Source organism: Belonocnema kinseyi, chromosome 1, assembly GCF_010883055.1.
Source record: "Belonocnema kinseyi isolate 2016_QV_RU_SX_M_011 chromosome 1, B_treatae_v1, whole genome shotgun sequence".
NCBI lineage: Eukaryota > Metazoa > Arthropoda > Insecta > Hymenoptera > Cynipidae > Belonocnema > Belonocnema kinseyi.
Window position 1 is genome coordinate 144,246,820 of NC_046657.1, and position 17,311 is coordinate 144,264,130.

At 31.1% G+C, this 17,311-nt stretch overlaps 1 protein-coding gene across 4 annotated transcripts in view; it reads left to right on the forward strand.

Moving 5' to 3' along the window:
- Positions 1-17,311, forward strand: part of LOC117182616 (disintegrin and metalloproteinase domain-containing protein 33) — a 362,482-nt gene that overhangs the window by 339,528 nt on the left and 5,643 nt on the right. For all 4 annotated transcript variants that reach the window (XM_033375720.1, XM_033375725.1, XM_033375731.1 and 1 more), the window contains 3 exons: positions 7,568-7,707; positions 7,834-8,269; positions 13,857-14,060. In XM_033375720.1, coding sequence (XP_033231611.1) covers positions 7,568-7,707; positions 7,834-8,269; positions 13,857-14,060 — 780 coding nt within the window. The remainder of the gene's footprint in view (positions 1-7,567; positions 7,708-7,833; positions 8,270-13,856; positions 14,061-17,311) is intronic.

Here is a 17,311-nt window from a genome sequence, read left to right on the forward strand (position 1 = left end):
TAAATTGCCTGAGAGGTGGACAAAATGTGTAGCCAGCGAGGGCGCATACTTTGAATAAAATATTTGTCATCATTCTCTTGAAATAAATGTGTTTTTTTCTTGGAAAAATACCGGTTTCATATGTATACACCTGGTATATATATATATATATATTTTTTTTTTAAATCGAAAACTAAAAAATTCCTTTGGAGTTTTAAAAAGACCTAACGGAACCTTTAAACAATTTTATAAATATAAACCAAAATTTACGAAAGTATTTTTTATCGAAAGGACGAAATTTCGGGAGTGGCGTCTGCAAAATTCACAATTTCAAAATTTCAAAGCACCCACAGACATATTATTGAATTAAATACAATTTTTATTATTGGAAGAATGTGGAATAGAACGAGGTTGAGAATCACTGGTGAAAGTTTTTTTTCTTATGTGCTGACGCATGCATTTTTGCTTCCATAATTAAAAATCTGGCTGGTAGAAAATTACACGAGACGATCAGATGAAACAGGGTTGTTACTACTGACGTGAAGTAGTAATAGACGTTTCGCGTCAGCCGCTCTGGCGGTCGCAACTCTGAGAAAAAACTGCTGAAATTGTGTTTCAGTAAAAGAAAAAGAACACGTCAATTTAGTCCAGAAATAATCATCAAATGGATTCTTTACATTCAGGATTCGAACTGCTTTCCAGCGTTAAAAGTTGTACCAAAAGCAAATTATTTTTCTACCTACTCGTGGAAAAGAAAATCATCTAAAGGGAAAGAAAATTATAATGATTTATTTATTTTATTATGATTTGTTTAGAATTATTAACATTATTCAAAATTTATAAATAATGATATCAGAAATTTAAAGACTAATAACGATTTATACATAATTGAACAGTGTTAAATAAAAAAGGATCATTAAATGAACAATTTTCGAATACATTTTTTTAAACTAATTTATAATTTAAAATTCAGAGCGATCAAAATTTTGTAATTTGAACTATTTGATTTTAAACTTTAAATCTCAAAAATTTAACTAAAAACAATCGTTGGTAATTCGGTTTTCTGAAATTTGTGAAAATGTATTAAACTTGTAAAAATGTATGCAATGTATGCTTTAAAAAAAATTGTGAAAATTTATGTAATTTGTGCAAATTTAGCATATTTATGAAAATTGATCAAATTGGTGACAAAGTTTTGCAATTTAATTATGAAGCTAAAATGGAAAACATTTCAAAGTTCTTCATTCATTCCCGATTTCTATCAACTGTAATAACAATTTGACGATAGTTTTTTTATTGTAATATTTTTGGCTGTCAATATATTGAAAATTCTATTATTGATTGAGATTGGTTGGAATTTTACTAAATTAACCAACAATATTTGCACTGAGTTGCCGCAGATTTTTAATTGAAGATTCATCCTTTGAATTGATAACTCCTTTTTAAAAAAAAAATTTTTTTTATTTAATATGTGACTATTGAATTGTTAGTTTAGAATGTTGAAGTCGCCTTCGGTCCATGTAAATGACAGGTATTTTATTTTTTAAAGTTTTTAACGCTGCAAGAAAAAGTATTGCGATTACTCCGTGAGTAAACACCTTTATTGAAAATATATCTCTGGTTGAAAATTAAACAATTTAAAAAACATTTTTTCTAGTGAAAATTGATCTTTTTTATTTGAAAATTCAACTATTTATTTGAAACTTTATATATTTTGTTAAAAAGGAATTTTTTTTCTAAAACGGAATTTTTCGGTTGAAAATAAAACTGCTTTTTGAAATTTCACTTGTTAGTGAAAATTTCTCTATTTTATACAAAAATTCAATTATTTATTTGAATATTCATGGATATTGTTAGAAATTCGACTAATGGATTGAAAATTTATCTGCGCAGGTAAAAAATGTTTGTAGTTGGTTGAAAACTAATATATTTTATCGTAAATTTCAGTATTTTATTAAAGTTATTCTTTTTTGTCAAAACCTTAACAGTCTTGTGAAAGATACGAATATTTTTGCAACAAGTTTGACCTGTTGGAAATGGAACTGTTTTTAGTAAATGTTTCATTCTTTTTGTTGAAAAATTTGATCATTCGGTTGAAAATTCGCTTTTCTAGGTTTATCATTAACAAAATTTCGTTAAATATTTGGTTAAAGTTGAACTATTCTCTTAAAAATTAAACTGTTCTGTTAGAAAGTCATTTTTTGGTAAGAAATTCAATCGTTTATAAAAAACTCTACTTTAAGAAAATTTAAACTTTAAAAATTTAAATATTATGATAATATTATAAATAATACTTAAATTTAAACTTAAAAAAAATTGGGAAATAATTAGAAAATTTAAAATATTTTTTAAAATGTAGCTTCGTGATTTTTGAAAGCGATAGAATAAAAAATCATAAAAACTTTTTTTTATTTCTACTAGTTCTTTGATTTCTGTGTCTGTCATGACAAGTATTTTTCTACTTAAAACAAAATTATCCTGGATATCTTAAAAAAGTCTTGAATTTTTTTGAAGAGCAGCAACGTAGCAAAAAAAGTAGCATAAATATTACAAAGACCATTATTTCCAAGCCCGTTATTTTCTCGAAATCTTTCTCTTATCAGTAAACATTGTGCATTTGGGTGAAAAATCGCATGTCGTAAAACTAGAATACAACAGAACCATTGAGTTCAAATCATTAGGTGACGTTCGAGATAAATTTTTTTCTTTTTATATCCGGACAAGGTGCGCGTGACTGAACGAGTAAACGTGGAGACCCAGTATCTCGATCGTAATTCCGAGATAAAATATCGCGAATGCATATTGTGCTTTTCAGAGAAACTGCAAATTAACGCTCGACGGAGCATTAACTTTGACTAACTGTCGCAGTACGAACGAGCTGTTATGAACTACGATCTGCATACAAACTTTTCTATGAATAGTTTGTATCTCCCATAGGGTGGCGCCAGTGTATTAAAATCAAAATTACTTCGACTCGAGCATGCCTTCTCCTAGCAAAATCCATCCTCATGCGTCAAGAGGTTCCTCGGCTCTTCTCAAAACACTATATAGCCAATTAACTTACTTGTTCCAATTAGTGTATGCAGGAACTTTCCAAATGTCATTCGATGTGTAAATGTTGTCTTTCCTTGAGTGCATTCAAAATTTAAGCTATATATCCAATATCTTTTGACTTTTTAATTATTATTATTATTATTATTATTATTATAATTATTATTATTATGTAAAGTATTACTAAAAAAACGGCTGTGTAATTCGAACTCAAAGTAAGGAAGGTATAGTTTTAAAAGAAAATTATTAAAAAAAGAGTGAAAAAAATATGAAACTTTGACTGCAGTTTATTTAAAATATGAGCTGCAAAGTTGGAAAATATGATCAAGGAAGAAACAAAAGATTTGTTAGGAAGGTAAATCTTGACCAACAGCAAATAGGGAAGATTGTTTACAGCTGTTTAAAAATTACCTCTCTAACAAACTTTTATTTATAATTTTTAATAATAATTTAAGAATTGGCAGTTCAACTTTTTATAAAGTTAGAATCTTTTTTTTATATTTTGTACACCCTCTTTTTATAATTTTCATTTAAAAACATTATTTTTGTTTAATTTGAGTTCAAATTTCGCGGGTGCATATGCAAGTTCGCCAACGCCTAATAACGAGCGGTAAACTCTCCCGTTGTAGAGATCCTCTAGGTAGAGTTGAGACACAAACTCACACAGGCTCACACAGACTTGTCACTGCGCATCGCGATTAGTCCGGAACCAGAAGTCCTCATAAAGGGTGCGAAAGTTTAATTTGTTCAATGCATCCTTTGAAACATATACGACAAATATACGATTATAGAGGGGACAGGAAAGTTTACTCTGTTTTAGATGACAATACGCCGATAAATCATGTTGAGTGGTGTTTGGGAATAAGAAGAAATATTCAGAACAAAAATTATTTTACCAAAAAATACGAAATTTCAAGAAAATACCTGAATTTTACATTTTTTTTTAAAGCATTAATATTTTCAATCAAAAAAATTTAGTAAACAAATTAGATTCGGATAAGTTTTCAAGCAAAATATTCAACTTCATTATATATACATCTTATATATTATGCTATCTTCTTCCTCATTTCATTCTTCATAATTGTACATTTATTGTAAAATTTGGTGATAAAATCGCGCGCTTTTCATCACTTCTGGTTCCGGTTTAATCGTAGCCAATGAAAACAGTGATTGTAAGCAGTGATGCCAATCTGGGTGTCTTTTGTTGCTGCGCATGCGCTAGGGCCGCACACTGGTTGGTCACAATTGGCGCGCAATTCAAAATCGGAATTAAAAATAATTCTTGTAATTTACATACATAATTATTGAAAAATGTATATGAATGCAAATAACTTGCGCAACTTTTTATTTCAGACAATATAAAATGTATTACATATATATTTTTAAAATAAAAGTTTATTTTCCTTGACTTACAAAGAATACATCATATTTCACAAAACATCTAATTTAAGAAGAAATTTGTCAATATAAAGTAATTCAAAATAGTTATTTATATATATTTTATGCATTCTTCGATAATTATTTATTTAAATGAAAATAATTGTGTGAAATAATCTCAAATGTATTGTACTACACTACCGTCAGAATTTATCACTATGACCTGCTGAGTACTATCAAAAATTACTGCTGCTAAGAAATAAGTAGGGGTGGAGGGGGGGAGGTCGCAGTAAAAGTAATGTTACACGTAAACTAACCTTTTAGAATTTAGAGAAACTTTTCTATACGTACATAAACGTTTTTAGAACGTTTCCAGATGATTAATTATTTTGGTGGAAAAGTAATTTCTTTTAGTCTACTTTTTTGTTGGAGAATTCTTGAATTTTAATAAAAATTAATCTTTTTTGGTAGGAAACTATTCGTTGTGTTTAAAAATTCATCTTGCCTAGTTGAACCTTAAACTTTGTGTTCGATAACTCTTACATTTTGTTATAATTGCGTCGTGTTTTGTAGTGAATTAAAGCTTTTTTTTTAATTCTTATTTTTTAGTTACAGGTCCAACATTTTGGTTCGGAATTCTTAAATTTGGTTAAGAAATCTCTTTTTTTGTGTAGTAAATTAATCTTTTTGTTTAAAGTTCCTTTTTTCAGTTTAAAATTCAACGTTTTGGTTCAGAATTCTTAAATTTTGTAAAGAATTCGTCTTTTTTGGTAGTTAATTAAAATTTTGGTTTAAAAATTCCTCTTTTTTAGTTAAAAATTTAACTTTTTGGTTGAGAATTCTTGAATTTATTTAAACATTTGTCTTTTTTATTATAAATTAATCTATTTCTTTAATTTTCTTTAAAATTCGTCCTTTTTTGCTGTGGAAACTTAATCTTTACGTCTATAAATTCATCTTTTTGTTGAAAATGTAACAACTAGGTTTTAAAGTGGAACTACTTTCTCAAAATAAAAACAATTCAACTTTTTGGTTTAGAATTCTGGAATTTTGTTGAGAATTTTTTTTTTAACTAAATTAATCGATTTGTTTAAAAATTCATCGTGAAACTTAAAACATCAATTTTTTGGTTAAAAACTATTGAATTTTAATACAAATTCGTCATTTTTGTAGCAAATTAATTTTTTGTTTAAAATTCTCATTTTTTAGTTGAAAATTCCACTTTTTGTTCTGAATTCTTAAATATTGGTAATAATTCCTCTTTTTTGTAGTTAGTTCATTTTTTCGTTTAGAAGTTTTTTTTTCTTAGTGTAAAATTGAACTTTTTTCCGAATACCTGCATTTTGTTAAGAATTCGTCTATTTCGGTATCAAGTTAATCTTTTTATGTAATTCATCTTTTTTGGTAGTACATTATTAATTATTAATATTATAATGGTTTTCTTGATAGAAAATTAATACTTTTGTTTAAAAATTGATTTTAAAATTTAAAACATAAAACTTCTACTTGTTGGTTGAAGACTTTTTCATTTTAATACAAATTCGTCGTTTTTAAAATTAATTATTCTTTTTGTTTAAAATTTTTAGTTTTTAGTTGAAAATTAAACTTTTGGTTCGGAATTCTTGAATATTGTTAAGAATTCGTCTTTTTGTACCTATTCCATTTTTGTAGAAATGGTTCTTTTGTAGGTAAAAATTCAACTTTTTGTTAAAATTTGACTTTTTTGTTAAAAATTCAATTTTTGTTGTTGCAAATTAATCTAGTTTAGTTGCAAATTCCACTTCTGGATTTAGTGTTCTTGTGTTTTTTAGAAATTCGTCTTTTTGGTATAAAATTAACTCTTTTATCAAAATGTCATATTTTTTATTTGATAATTTAACTGTTTTGTATTAAAAATTCGTCAGTTTTTCTTAAAAGTTCAATAATTTAGTTTTAAAAAACTAATATTTGGAAGAAAATGATGTTTTTTATAATTAAAAATTATTATTTATCAGTAAAAGTTTAACTATTCGATTTTTTGTCAAAAATGTACCTTTCTTAGTTTAAAAATTCAATAATGCCCGGATTAACTTTCACATAATATTCAATCAAGATACGAATAAAAATGTCCAAGTAAAACTCGACACAGATACACTTAGAAATTTATTGTCAAATTTTGGGAACTTGAGAATTCGTAAAGATTTTTTTAGTTTTATTGCATAGGAAGAATTAAATTTCAATTAGAAATGAATTTTTGATTCTAAAATTCAGTTGCTAACTATATTTCTTAAATAAATTCAAAATGTGATGTAAGAATAATGGGTGAGACAAAGCATGTTTAATTACATGCTGAGGAGGATTAGATGAGAGAAGGAGTGTACAAAAATAGGAAAACGTTTTACGAAATGCTTGAGTGATCGCTATTCAAAGACCCTAGCCGGATATATGTTAGACGAATCCCCTGAAAATATATTACACCTACGCTTCAGGTATATATTTTCTTAAACGAAAACTCTTCCCCAAGTTTCTAAATTTCCTTTTCTGCTGGGCGTTATTATCCAGCTCAATTGAATAAAACAAAACATAATTGACGAATTAACCAAAAGCGCACTTTTGAAGAACTTTCATTAGGCGGAAATTCTTTGTCTTCGTGGGAAACATTTAGATTCCTTGAGCATAGGAAACGTTTTTATTATGTTGCCTGTTTCATTAATAAATAATAATAAAAGAATGAACTCAATCATTTTTAGAATTAATTCGATTGGGCCACTTTAAATCACTCATTTTTTCTGCATGGTAAATTTTATTTCTTTTAGCTCATCTTCAGTTCAGGTTTGACCTATGTTACTGATTGGGTCGTTATTTTAATATCTAGTATTGCACAAATGCACACAGCGCTTGCAGCACAAAATAAATTCATATCCATCCACAGCCTTTTCATTAGCGAAATATGTGTTACGTTTAGTTTTGCGCAAAAAATATATATAGATAACTGTTTAGACGTTCAATGAACGGCCAAAAACCATTACGCTACTGGTACGTCAAAAATCGAAAACGAGTAACACTAAGGTCGGTAAAAAAATTAAGATAAACACTAGGTGTAAAGTTGGAGCGTAACGCGTCATTTCACAAGGCGTTAGAGCAACTGGGATAATTAACCTCGGAACTGTTGACGTTTCAGGGAGCATAAAGCGAGACTTGGAGTAGACGAGGAGGATGGAGGTACGGGGCCAGAGGAGGTTGTCTCATTCATTGATCTGCCACCAAACAATCTTACAAAGTTGCCTGAGAAGGGAATTTTAAAGAAGCACGGTGGCTATGGTATTGTAATGGATGATATAGTTCTTGATAATAATGATAATAAAGAAAAATTAGCTAAAGATTTACCTGCCCACTTTAACATGCTACTTTTTGGTCAGAGGTCTACAATTTGGTCTTCTTTGTTAGCTATAGGTGCTGGGGGCACGTTGACCGACGTGGAGAGGACTTTAAACAGTTTAAACGGCTACCATGACGACATAATAGAAGCTTTGAGGAACGCAGCGACCCATAGAGGTTTGGCAACAACACCGTCCGGTAGTGGAAATATTCTAGACGACGAAGCTATTAGAAAGTCGTTAGCCGAATGTGGATACGGTGATGCTTACAGAAAGTCTGATGTTCAGGACAACATCGACAACCAGGATGACGAGGAGGAGGAAGAAATACCACCGACCTGTGGTACAATACGTATACGCACTCTAGAAGATATCATTAGACAATTAGAACATCATTCGACTCGGCACATGAGTCCTAGCGAATCCGAGGATATAAGAATGTCCGAAACAGAAGCAGATCGTCCATACAGAGTAGATTCGTCCGTCTGTAGCGAATCGTCTCAAGGGTAAGTTATTCTGACCTCCTAATCCTTTTTTCTTCATGTTTTATAACTTTTTGTAATCTTTCATTCTTGATCCCGAGCCCTCTTAGTTTAATTCTTTAATCCATGTTTGCTCTAAAATTCCCGGAAGTTCTTCGGTCAATTCGCTAACTTCTCACTGCCTCTGAAACATTATTTGCATACATGACCGTTACCTTCATCCGCCTTACGAATACCTTTTTGTCCTCTTGCCTTTTTCTATTTATTTCCATTTTGTGTTTCTTGTAATGTACTTAATTTATTTCGTAATCTAAATCTTGCTAGCCTTTCTATCTGTTCCCATATTCATCTATATATTTATTCTAATCCTCTTTCTAGATTGCTCTCCTTTTCCCGTCCCGGGTCAATTTTGTACTTTTCGTAATTTCCCTACTTTATTTCGTGAGCTAACTCTTGCTAGCTTTCTTAATCTATTCTTCATTTTATCCCGATATTACTTGGTAATGCCTTTCCCTGTCCTGGACCATTTTGTAATTTCCGTCATTTTCTATTTCATTTTGTTAAATGAATCTTTCTAACCTTTTTCATATGTTCCCTATCTTTTCCCATACTTATTCTCGTTGTTTTTCTCCATATCTTCTCAATTCGTGATTTCCGAAATTCCGCTGCTTCATTTCGTAACCTAAATCCTGCTTCACTTCTTAATGAGTTCCCTATCTGTTTCCATATTTTTTGTAATTATCTTTGCCTATCCCTTTAAATTGTGTACTTTCCGCAATTTCGCTACTTCTTTTCGTAATCTAATTCTTCTTAGACTTCGTCGGTTGTTACCCATCTTCTCTTATATTTCTTTAAATTAATCTTCCCTACCCCTTTTTATTTCGTAATTTTCCTACTGTATTTCATAATTTAAATAATTCTAGACTTTTCTCTCTGTTCCCCATCTTCTCCCTTATTTCTTTTAATTATTTTTTCCCTTCCCTTCTACTTAACTTTTCTTTTCCCTTTCCCTTCTAATTTCGTAATTTTCGCAATTTGCCTACTGCATTTTGTAATCTGAATCTTGCTAGGCGTCTTCATGCGTTCCCCATCTTTTTCTCTATTTATTCTTATTGTCTTTACTCATCCCGTTCCATTTCATGCTTTCCGAAATTCCACTAATTTATTTCGTAACCTTAATCCTGTTTAAATTCTTCGTCAGTTTTATATCTTTTCCTGAATTTATTATAATTATCGTTCTTTAACCCTTTCAATTTCGTATTTTCCGTCATTTCCCTACGTCATTCCTTAATATAAATTTTATTAGCCTTCTTTGTTTGTTACACATAGGTAGTTTCTTATATTTCTTTAAATTGTCTTTCTCAACCCCTTCTTTATTTCGTAAATTCTCTACTGTACTTCTCACTTTAAATCATTGTAGCCCATTCCCTCCGGTCTCCTATCTTCTCGTATATTTCTTCTAATTATCTTTCCCTTTCTCTTTCAATTTCGTTATTTCCTTAATATCCCTGATTTATTTTGTAATCTGAATCTTGCCAAACGTCTCCATGTGTTCCCCATCCTTTCCTACATTTATTCTTATTGACTTTACGCATCCCTTTCCACTTCGTAATTTCCAAATTTCTGCTCCTTTATTTCGTAACCTAAATACTGCTTAGCTTCTTCAAATGTTTCCCATCTTTTGCCATAGTTATTCTAATTATCTTTTAAGATTTCTTTCTCTATGCCTTTTAATTTCGTATTTTTTTAAATTTCTCTACTTTATTTCGTAATTTCAATGTTGCGAGCCTTTTCCGTTTGGTTCCCCATCTTCTAATTCATTTGTTTACATGGACTTTCCCTCTGCCTTTCTATTTTGTGATTTATCTACTGTCTATCATAATATAAACGTTGATAGTCTTTTCCAACTGTGCCACATCTTATCCATTATTTTTTCTAATTAGCTTCTCTTTCCCTGCTAATTTTGTGATTTCCGTGATTTCCCTACTTTATTTCTTAAAATGAATTATGCTAACCGGCTCCATGTGCTCAAAATCTTTTCTCACATTTATTCTTATTGTCTTTTATCATACATTTAATTTCGTAATTTCTTAAATTTCGCTACTTTATTCCGTTACATCAACCTTGCTAAATTTCTCGATATTTTCCCTATCTTGTCCCATATTTATCTTAATTCTATTTTCATATTTCTTTTCTTTTCTCTATCCCTTTCTATTTCGTAATTTCCCTAATTCACTTATTAATCTCAGTCCTAATGACCTTCTCCACCGCTTTCCTATCTTTTCCCATGTGTATTCTAATCACCTTTCCCATTATCTTCTAATTTAGTCATTTCTGTGATTTCCCTACTTCATTTCGAAATCTAAATTTTGCTAACTTAATCCGTCTGTTCCGCTTACTCGGCCATATTTCTTCTAATTGTTTTTCCTTGTGCTTTTCGATATATTTTTAATCTGTAGTCTTTCTTATTTCTCCAAATTGTATTCCTCTGAACATATAACAAATATTATTTCCTCTTCTTTTTATTGTATTATCTCATTTCATTTTACATCAATTGTTAGCGACTTTTCTCTCGATTAATTTTCCAACCTTGTGCGTTTTCTTCCCCGTATCATCGCTCTAAAATATAATATGTTCATGCCAAGTCAGCATATCGAAAAGCCGTATTTTTTCTCCCAATTGCTTTAAATTAAAATTGGCCCTCTCCAAATATCTACTTCATTGCCCTTAATTCCCTTTCGTTTTCTCTAAACATCTCCATTATCTGTGTTAGATTGATTCCAGTTATTTTTACTAACATTTTCTCAAATTCCCTTCTCTCGACATAAAAGTATTCCTATTAATTTTCTTTTCCTGAATAGCAGCAACTTCAATAATAAATACTGCTAACCCCTCCGTCAGCATTTTTCCTGCTCATTCTCATTTCAAATGCCATTACATATTTGCATACCAATTCCAACAATTCTAACCCTAGATATTTTTATATGAAATTCGGATTTTCTCCAATCTCTTTATCCATTAGATTCTTTATCATTTTCTTTTCTCCTCATTTTTTCTCTTTTCTTCTTTGTCTTTTATTCCTTTATTTAAATATTTTCCTGGGAGCTTATACTCTTCTTCCCTTCATTGCTAACTGGTTTTTCTTTTGATTTATTTTGCCAATCTTTTAAATACATTGTTTCTACTCTTTATGTTTGTTGTACCGTCCTCCTGTTTCGTTTTCTCAATTAATTAACTTACATTCACCAATGTCCAGGTTGTTTTTATTATTTTTCCTAACAGCTCCTCCAATCCTTTATTTCTTTCCAATCTGCAATATTTTTATTTGTCCGCTTCTAAATTTCAGCATCGTTTGTAATATACTATTCTATGTTCTCCAGAATATTCAATAACTTCTTTCGTTATAGACTTTTTTCCATATTTTTCTTCTCTCATATAGACTGAAAACCTCCTCCATTTATAACTTCTTTTTTTTGTCATTCATGGTACTTTCTCGTCAATAATCCCATTAATATATACTTCGAGGAGCTACTCACTGAAAAATCTGGAAATCTGAAAACTATGAATGTGGCAGTCTTAATCCAATTCGAATAGAGATTGCTCAGATTTCTTTGAGATTGTCTAGATTTCAAAAACCTCTCGAGATCGGCATTCTCGAGGAAAAATCAGATTCGGCTAAACTCGGCGACGTTCGGATGGTGTGAACCGTAATATCGAATCAGCGAGGCAGCGTGTGCGTCACGAACGTAAAATATGTGAATGCTTCTTGCTGTAAATGCTCCGTAAAATATGTGAATGCTTCTTGGTGTAAATGCTCCACGCTTGGCGAAAGATTTCGAAGTTTTCTAAAAGTTCCTCAAAGAGTTATCCTGAGATTTCCAGCGCAGCAATCTGAGATTTCTCAGTGAATAGCCCCTTGATATATCCCTACTATTTTTGTTTTCTATCATTTTGTTTATGCTTGGGACATGAAGTTCTAGAAGGAAAGGGCCTACTTTGATGATTGTAGTATAGGAGATATTTGTGTTCCTGTAGACAACGGTTAATGTTATCGACATTATGGTTTTAAAGAGAAATCATACTTCATCCTATACCCTTTGTTGAAGAGCAGGTTTTTAAAATTCCAACTTTGGAAGCATCCCGGTGACTCGTTTTTGAACCCAAATGATTCGACCTGGACTCAAAGTATCGGGAATTGATCGAGTTATAAGTCCCTATATGCAAATCCATATTGATGAAATAAGCCCCTTTGTTGCGGAACGTAACATACATTATTCACAGTTATTTCTTCCTGCTTTTCTCAACCCCTCATTAACGCTTTCTTTACTCCTATCGACATTTAAAATCTCTGCTTTCCAAATATATAAACTCTGCTCTTATTTTTTACTTTTTCTTTTATCACTCATTTTTATCTTGCATTTTATGTTCCTCTTTCTGCTTACCTTTTCCTCATTAACCATTCTTTATTCATTTGCGAATTTGTTATTTTCTTCATTCAAGAAACACCAGATTGCTTCTATTTAAATTTCGCCGTAACCAACGCTGTTTTTTCTATTAATTTACTCCTCCGCAATTTCCTTTTGCAAAAATTTCAATTTCCTTTCCTCAATCATCCTTCCTTTTTTTACAACTTACTGTCAATCTCTCTCTCTTCTCTCTCTACCTGTCTAGTGCAAACTCCTTACATTTTTAAATTTAAGAATCTTAAAGTAGAGTCTAAGCTAATACTTTCCGTAATTAAAACTTACAAGAGGAAGGCCTGAGGGTCGAAATTAAAATCTAGGTCGCGTGACCATACTTCGAAAGATTATCGAATTTATTCGACACGCGTCACTGATTTTTTAAAAGTGAAACCAAGTTTTGAAAATATAAATTTTGGAAAATTGCAGCTACCTTTACTGATTCACTAGTATCAGACACACGTTACGTCTCTTTACTACCGGCGCTGGCCTGGTAGTAGCGTGCCTGCTTGCGACTCTGCCGCATAATTAATTCATTATTAATAAATTAATAATAATTATATAAAATTAATTATTTTTATGAAAATATATTATACAGTCTTAATAATTTTTAATGGACCCATTTTTTTCTCATTTCCTTTATTTTTTTTTCAATCTTTCCGTGGCTGCTCTTGGTGATACGTGTTTTTAAAACGACAAAATCATGGAAAGTGATGAAAATTCTACTGGTTGTAGTGGAAAAACGTAAAAGAAATTTCTATCTAAAAGATTTGAACCCTACAGCAGCGGAGTCACAAGCAGACATAATGCCACCGCGCCAGGCTAGCGCTACTGTGTGAGAGACGTGCCGTGTGACTGATACTAGTGAATCAGTAAAGGTAGCCGCGATTTTCAAAAATTAATGTATTCAAAATTGGGCTCCACTTACAAAAAAGCCGTGATATGTGAGATCACGCGACGTCGATTTGAATTTCGACCTTCAGGCCTCTCCCTTGTTAACCACAAACATGTCCTCTGTCCATCAATCCAACTTACTTATTCTTCAATCCTGGGACCTACTCTATATCTTCTTCTTTCCAAAAAACGAAAAAACTTTAGTAGATTCTAAAGTTATATAGAGGCACATAGATCTAACTAAATTAATCGCGTAGAAGCAGACGATGCAGCAGAGGTCGTGACGACGACCCAAGATTCGTCTACGGTCGATATCGCCAGCCAACGGCACGAAGTCCCTACGGCTCTCACCAGCACAGTCATCAACATGTCCACCAATTGCATGAGGAAGAAGGAATCTACGAAACTGCTGATCAAGATGGAAGCTCAAATCATAGGGGCGATACGCCCGATAGCGAAAGGTATCAATGATCATTTCAATTCACACGTAGATGGATCTTCCTCCGTTCTCAGATACCGTTTAGGAAAAGTAGCCATTAGTTTTCTCAGAGTCTCTCTTATCTATAATCTCTCATATAACAGTAGCACCGTCTTAACCCTTTCTTGGAATTCAGTCAACTCAGTCTCACTCAAGGTATTCAACTCTAACTAAATTCGATTAAGAGGAATCAAATTTTCGTACGGTCTTGACTTATCTGAATCTTTTCTGGCTCATTTAGTTCTATGAAGGACCTGACTGTGAAGATATAGTAAGAGTTCTTCCGAAGCCAATTCTATATCAGGTTAGCTAAAAGGTTCTTTTCTGATCAAATACTAACTTAAAACAGAAAAACTAAAAGAAGATTAAATGTGATCGAGAGGAATCTTTGATCGAAATGACCATTATTTGGGATAAAGCTTATCGAGATGGAATAAATAACACCAAACATGGATAAAATATCATTCTTGCTTGTTATTCTTTTAAATAATCTATATTATTATAAAGGAAGTATATGTTATGCTTCAAAAGTTAAACAAGAAGCTACTTCCAGCGCTGTAATTCATTAAATTCGAAAGAAAGTTATTTGGCACCTACAAAAGCGCAGTAAAGTTCGAGGGAACTTTAAGCTGCGCAGTAAAGTTCTATGGAACTGAAGACTGCGCAGCAGATTAAGATGCAACTATAGACTGCTACTTCTCACTGAAATTTTTTGCATTTGTTAGAAATACTCCTTGCTTGCATCGAAACTTGGTAGCATTAATTTTGTAACTTTCCCACAATGTTCATTTCTATTAAAGTTAGTTTCTAAAAAATCAATATCGTTTTGATAGGCAACAAAAAAAATACCGAAATATCGGGCATTTTGATCGGCGGCAATGAATGATCGACTATTGAGATCATAATGATCTAATTTGGGATCACGTATTATGCTTTCTGATCGGGCGGTGTACTTGAAAAGTAAAAAAAAAAATTAACGAAATCTGGTATTAAAAACTATCACCTCTTAAGTGTAGTTGTCACTTGCGTGCGTTTCGATACTATTTTTACGTTATGTTGTTATGACTTCGACGCCACAAATTGGTTGCCATTTTGTTTAGTCTGATAAAATAGAGATCCTCTAGGTATTGGGGTCTGAAATCTTGATGGCACCACTAGCAACAAAAGCAATATGGCCGGCGACAGTAGGTAGACGCCTCATAAGACTCATGTAAAAAATTAAAAATTAGTCTCAAACCTTAAAAATGAAAGTAAAAATAGCTAAAATTTGTAATTTTACAATATCTACACCGGCATGTAGAAACTTCATAGTAGGAGAAAGAATTTTACATGCAGGACACCTTCTATTTTGTGGAAAAGAGGTGGAAAATGAAACTTCAGCTTCTATGATTGCATTTTGTTTGCAAACTTCAAATTTAAAAACTCTTCTTGTCTGAATAATAAATTCTTCCATTTTTTCGCCTCATAAACATTTAAAACGTAATATTAACTATCGACCTTTCAATGCAAAAGTTAATTCATATAAACTTGCAATGACAAATCAGCAGTAACTTTTTTCAGATTTGAGGTTATGTTGATATATTTGTACATAAGATAATATTTTTATTTAGAACCTGCTTTGATTATTTTCAAATTAAAATTATTTCTTGACAAAAAGATCCTATTCCATCTTCACTCCATTGGAGTGTTCACTCCCAATGGAGTGAAGATGGAGTAGGATCTTTTTTCAAGAAATAAATTTAATTTAAAAATATTATTTTCCATCTTGTCTTATTAAGACGTTAAGCATTTTTCTGTTATTGAAGATTCTTAACTTGATCGATATTGTGTAGATTTTCTGCCTTCATGGTTTGGAGGGTTTATCTACTGTCGGTAAGGTACAATGATGATATAGCAGGTAAATTACAAAATTTTAAAATAATTAGTTGATTCTTTTCACTTGGAATGCTGAAAAATCATTTAAGAATAAAAACGATAAATACTTGACGATGATAACTTTTTCATTGACAGTGGAAGAAGTTTCGAAAATCCGTTTGAATTTCATGCATTTTTTACATTATTCTGTTTTATTTCTCGAGCCATAATATCAGTTAATGGTGTAAATGTGCTATAAGATTTTCCATATATTTTTTTTAAATAGGAGTTTATTTATTTTTCAGAAAAATTAAACAGTTTCTTGCTTTCGAGCAGTAGAAGAGCAACCAAACAGACAACAAAACACTGCTCTTCGATTTTCGTGGTGAAAACTCCATTGATAAAGTGTGATTTATTTTATTTGTAACGTTTTATTTATCACTTTTTATTTTTATTCCGGTTTTACTGTAAAAAACACTGTAAAACTTTTAGAAAAATTATTTTCGTATATTCGCCTATACTTCCCGTTAAAATTTACCTACGTTCAGGGCTTTCCGATTCTATCACCAGGTGGCGTATCGAGTATTTCGGATCCCAATAGAGTAGAGATCCTCTAGTTGAGTTGAGACACTAAGGGTACTGTCACACTTCCGTCTGCCTGTCCGAGGCAGGCAGGCAGTTGCCGGAGACCGTTCAAACTTTGGTCTTTCCGTCTGTGGAACATCTTAAAATTGCGCGGGAATTTTAAATATTGTTGAATTTTCAAATGAATTAAACCAAGTTTTTATAGTTAAAATTGATAATTATAATAATGAGTTTCATTTTTTTAATATAATGTAAAAATAAAAGATAAAACACCCAACCCTGAATTGAGTATTTCAGAAATTGTCAAGTGTTTACAGAAAGGTCGTTTTCTTAGCGATAGTGTTTTTTTTATTCTTATCCGATGTTGATGTCGTGTGTCGCGAAATCAAAGAAGATATATTTCTGTTAGTGAAATAAATAAGTTTTTATGCTCTTTTACAATGTAAATATTTTTGTAAAGGTGAAATTTCAAATTCGTATAGGAACCGTCAGCTTACAGCAACCTAACCTACAAAATGCAATGTATATACATATATCTTGGTTTCAGGCTTCGAAGAAACAAAGTTCTGTTTTATAATACAAAGGCTTAATACATTTAATATTTTTCCCATTTCTCTAATTCACTTATTCTAGCACTGTAAAAATATTTTCGTACATTATTCATTGTATTCCATTAATTTTGCATAAAGGTACAAAATTATATCGTACAACCAAAATTGTATCGCAAAAATTATATGAAGCAAAATATTGAACTTTAAATTAAAATGGTGAATCTTCAATAAAAATGGCTTTTAA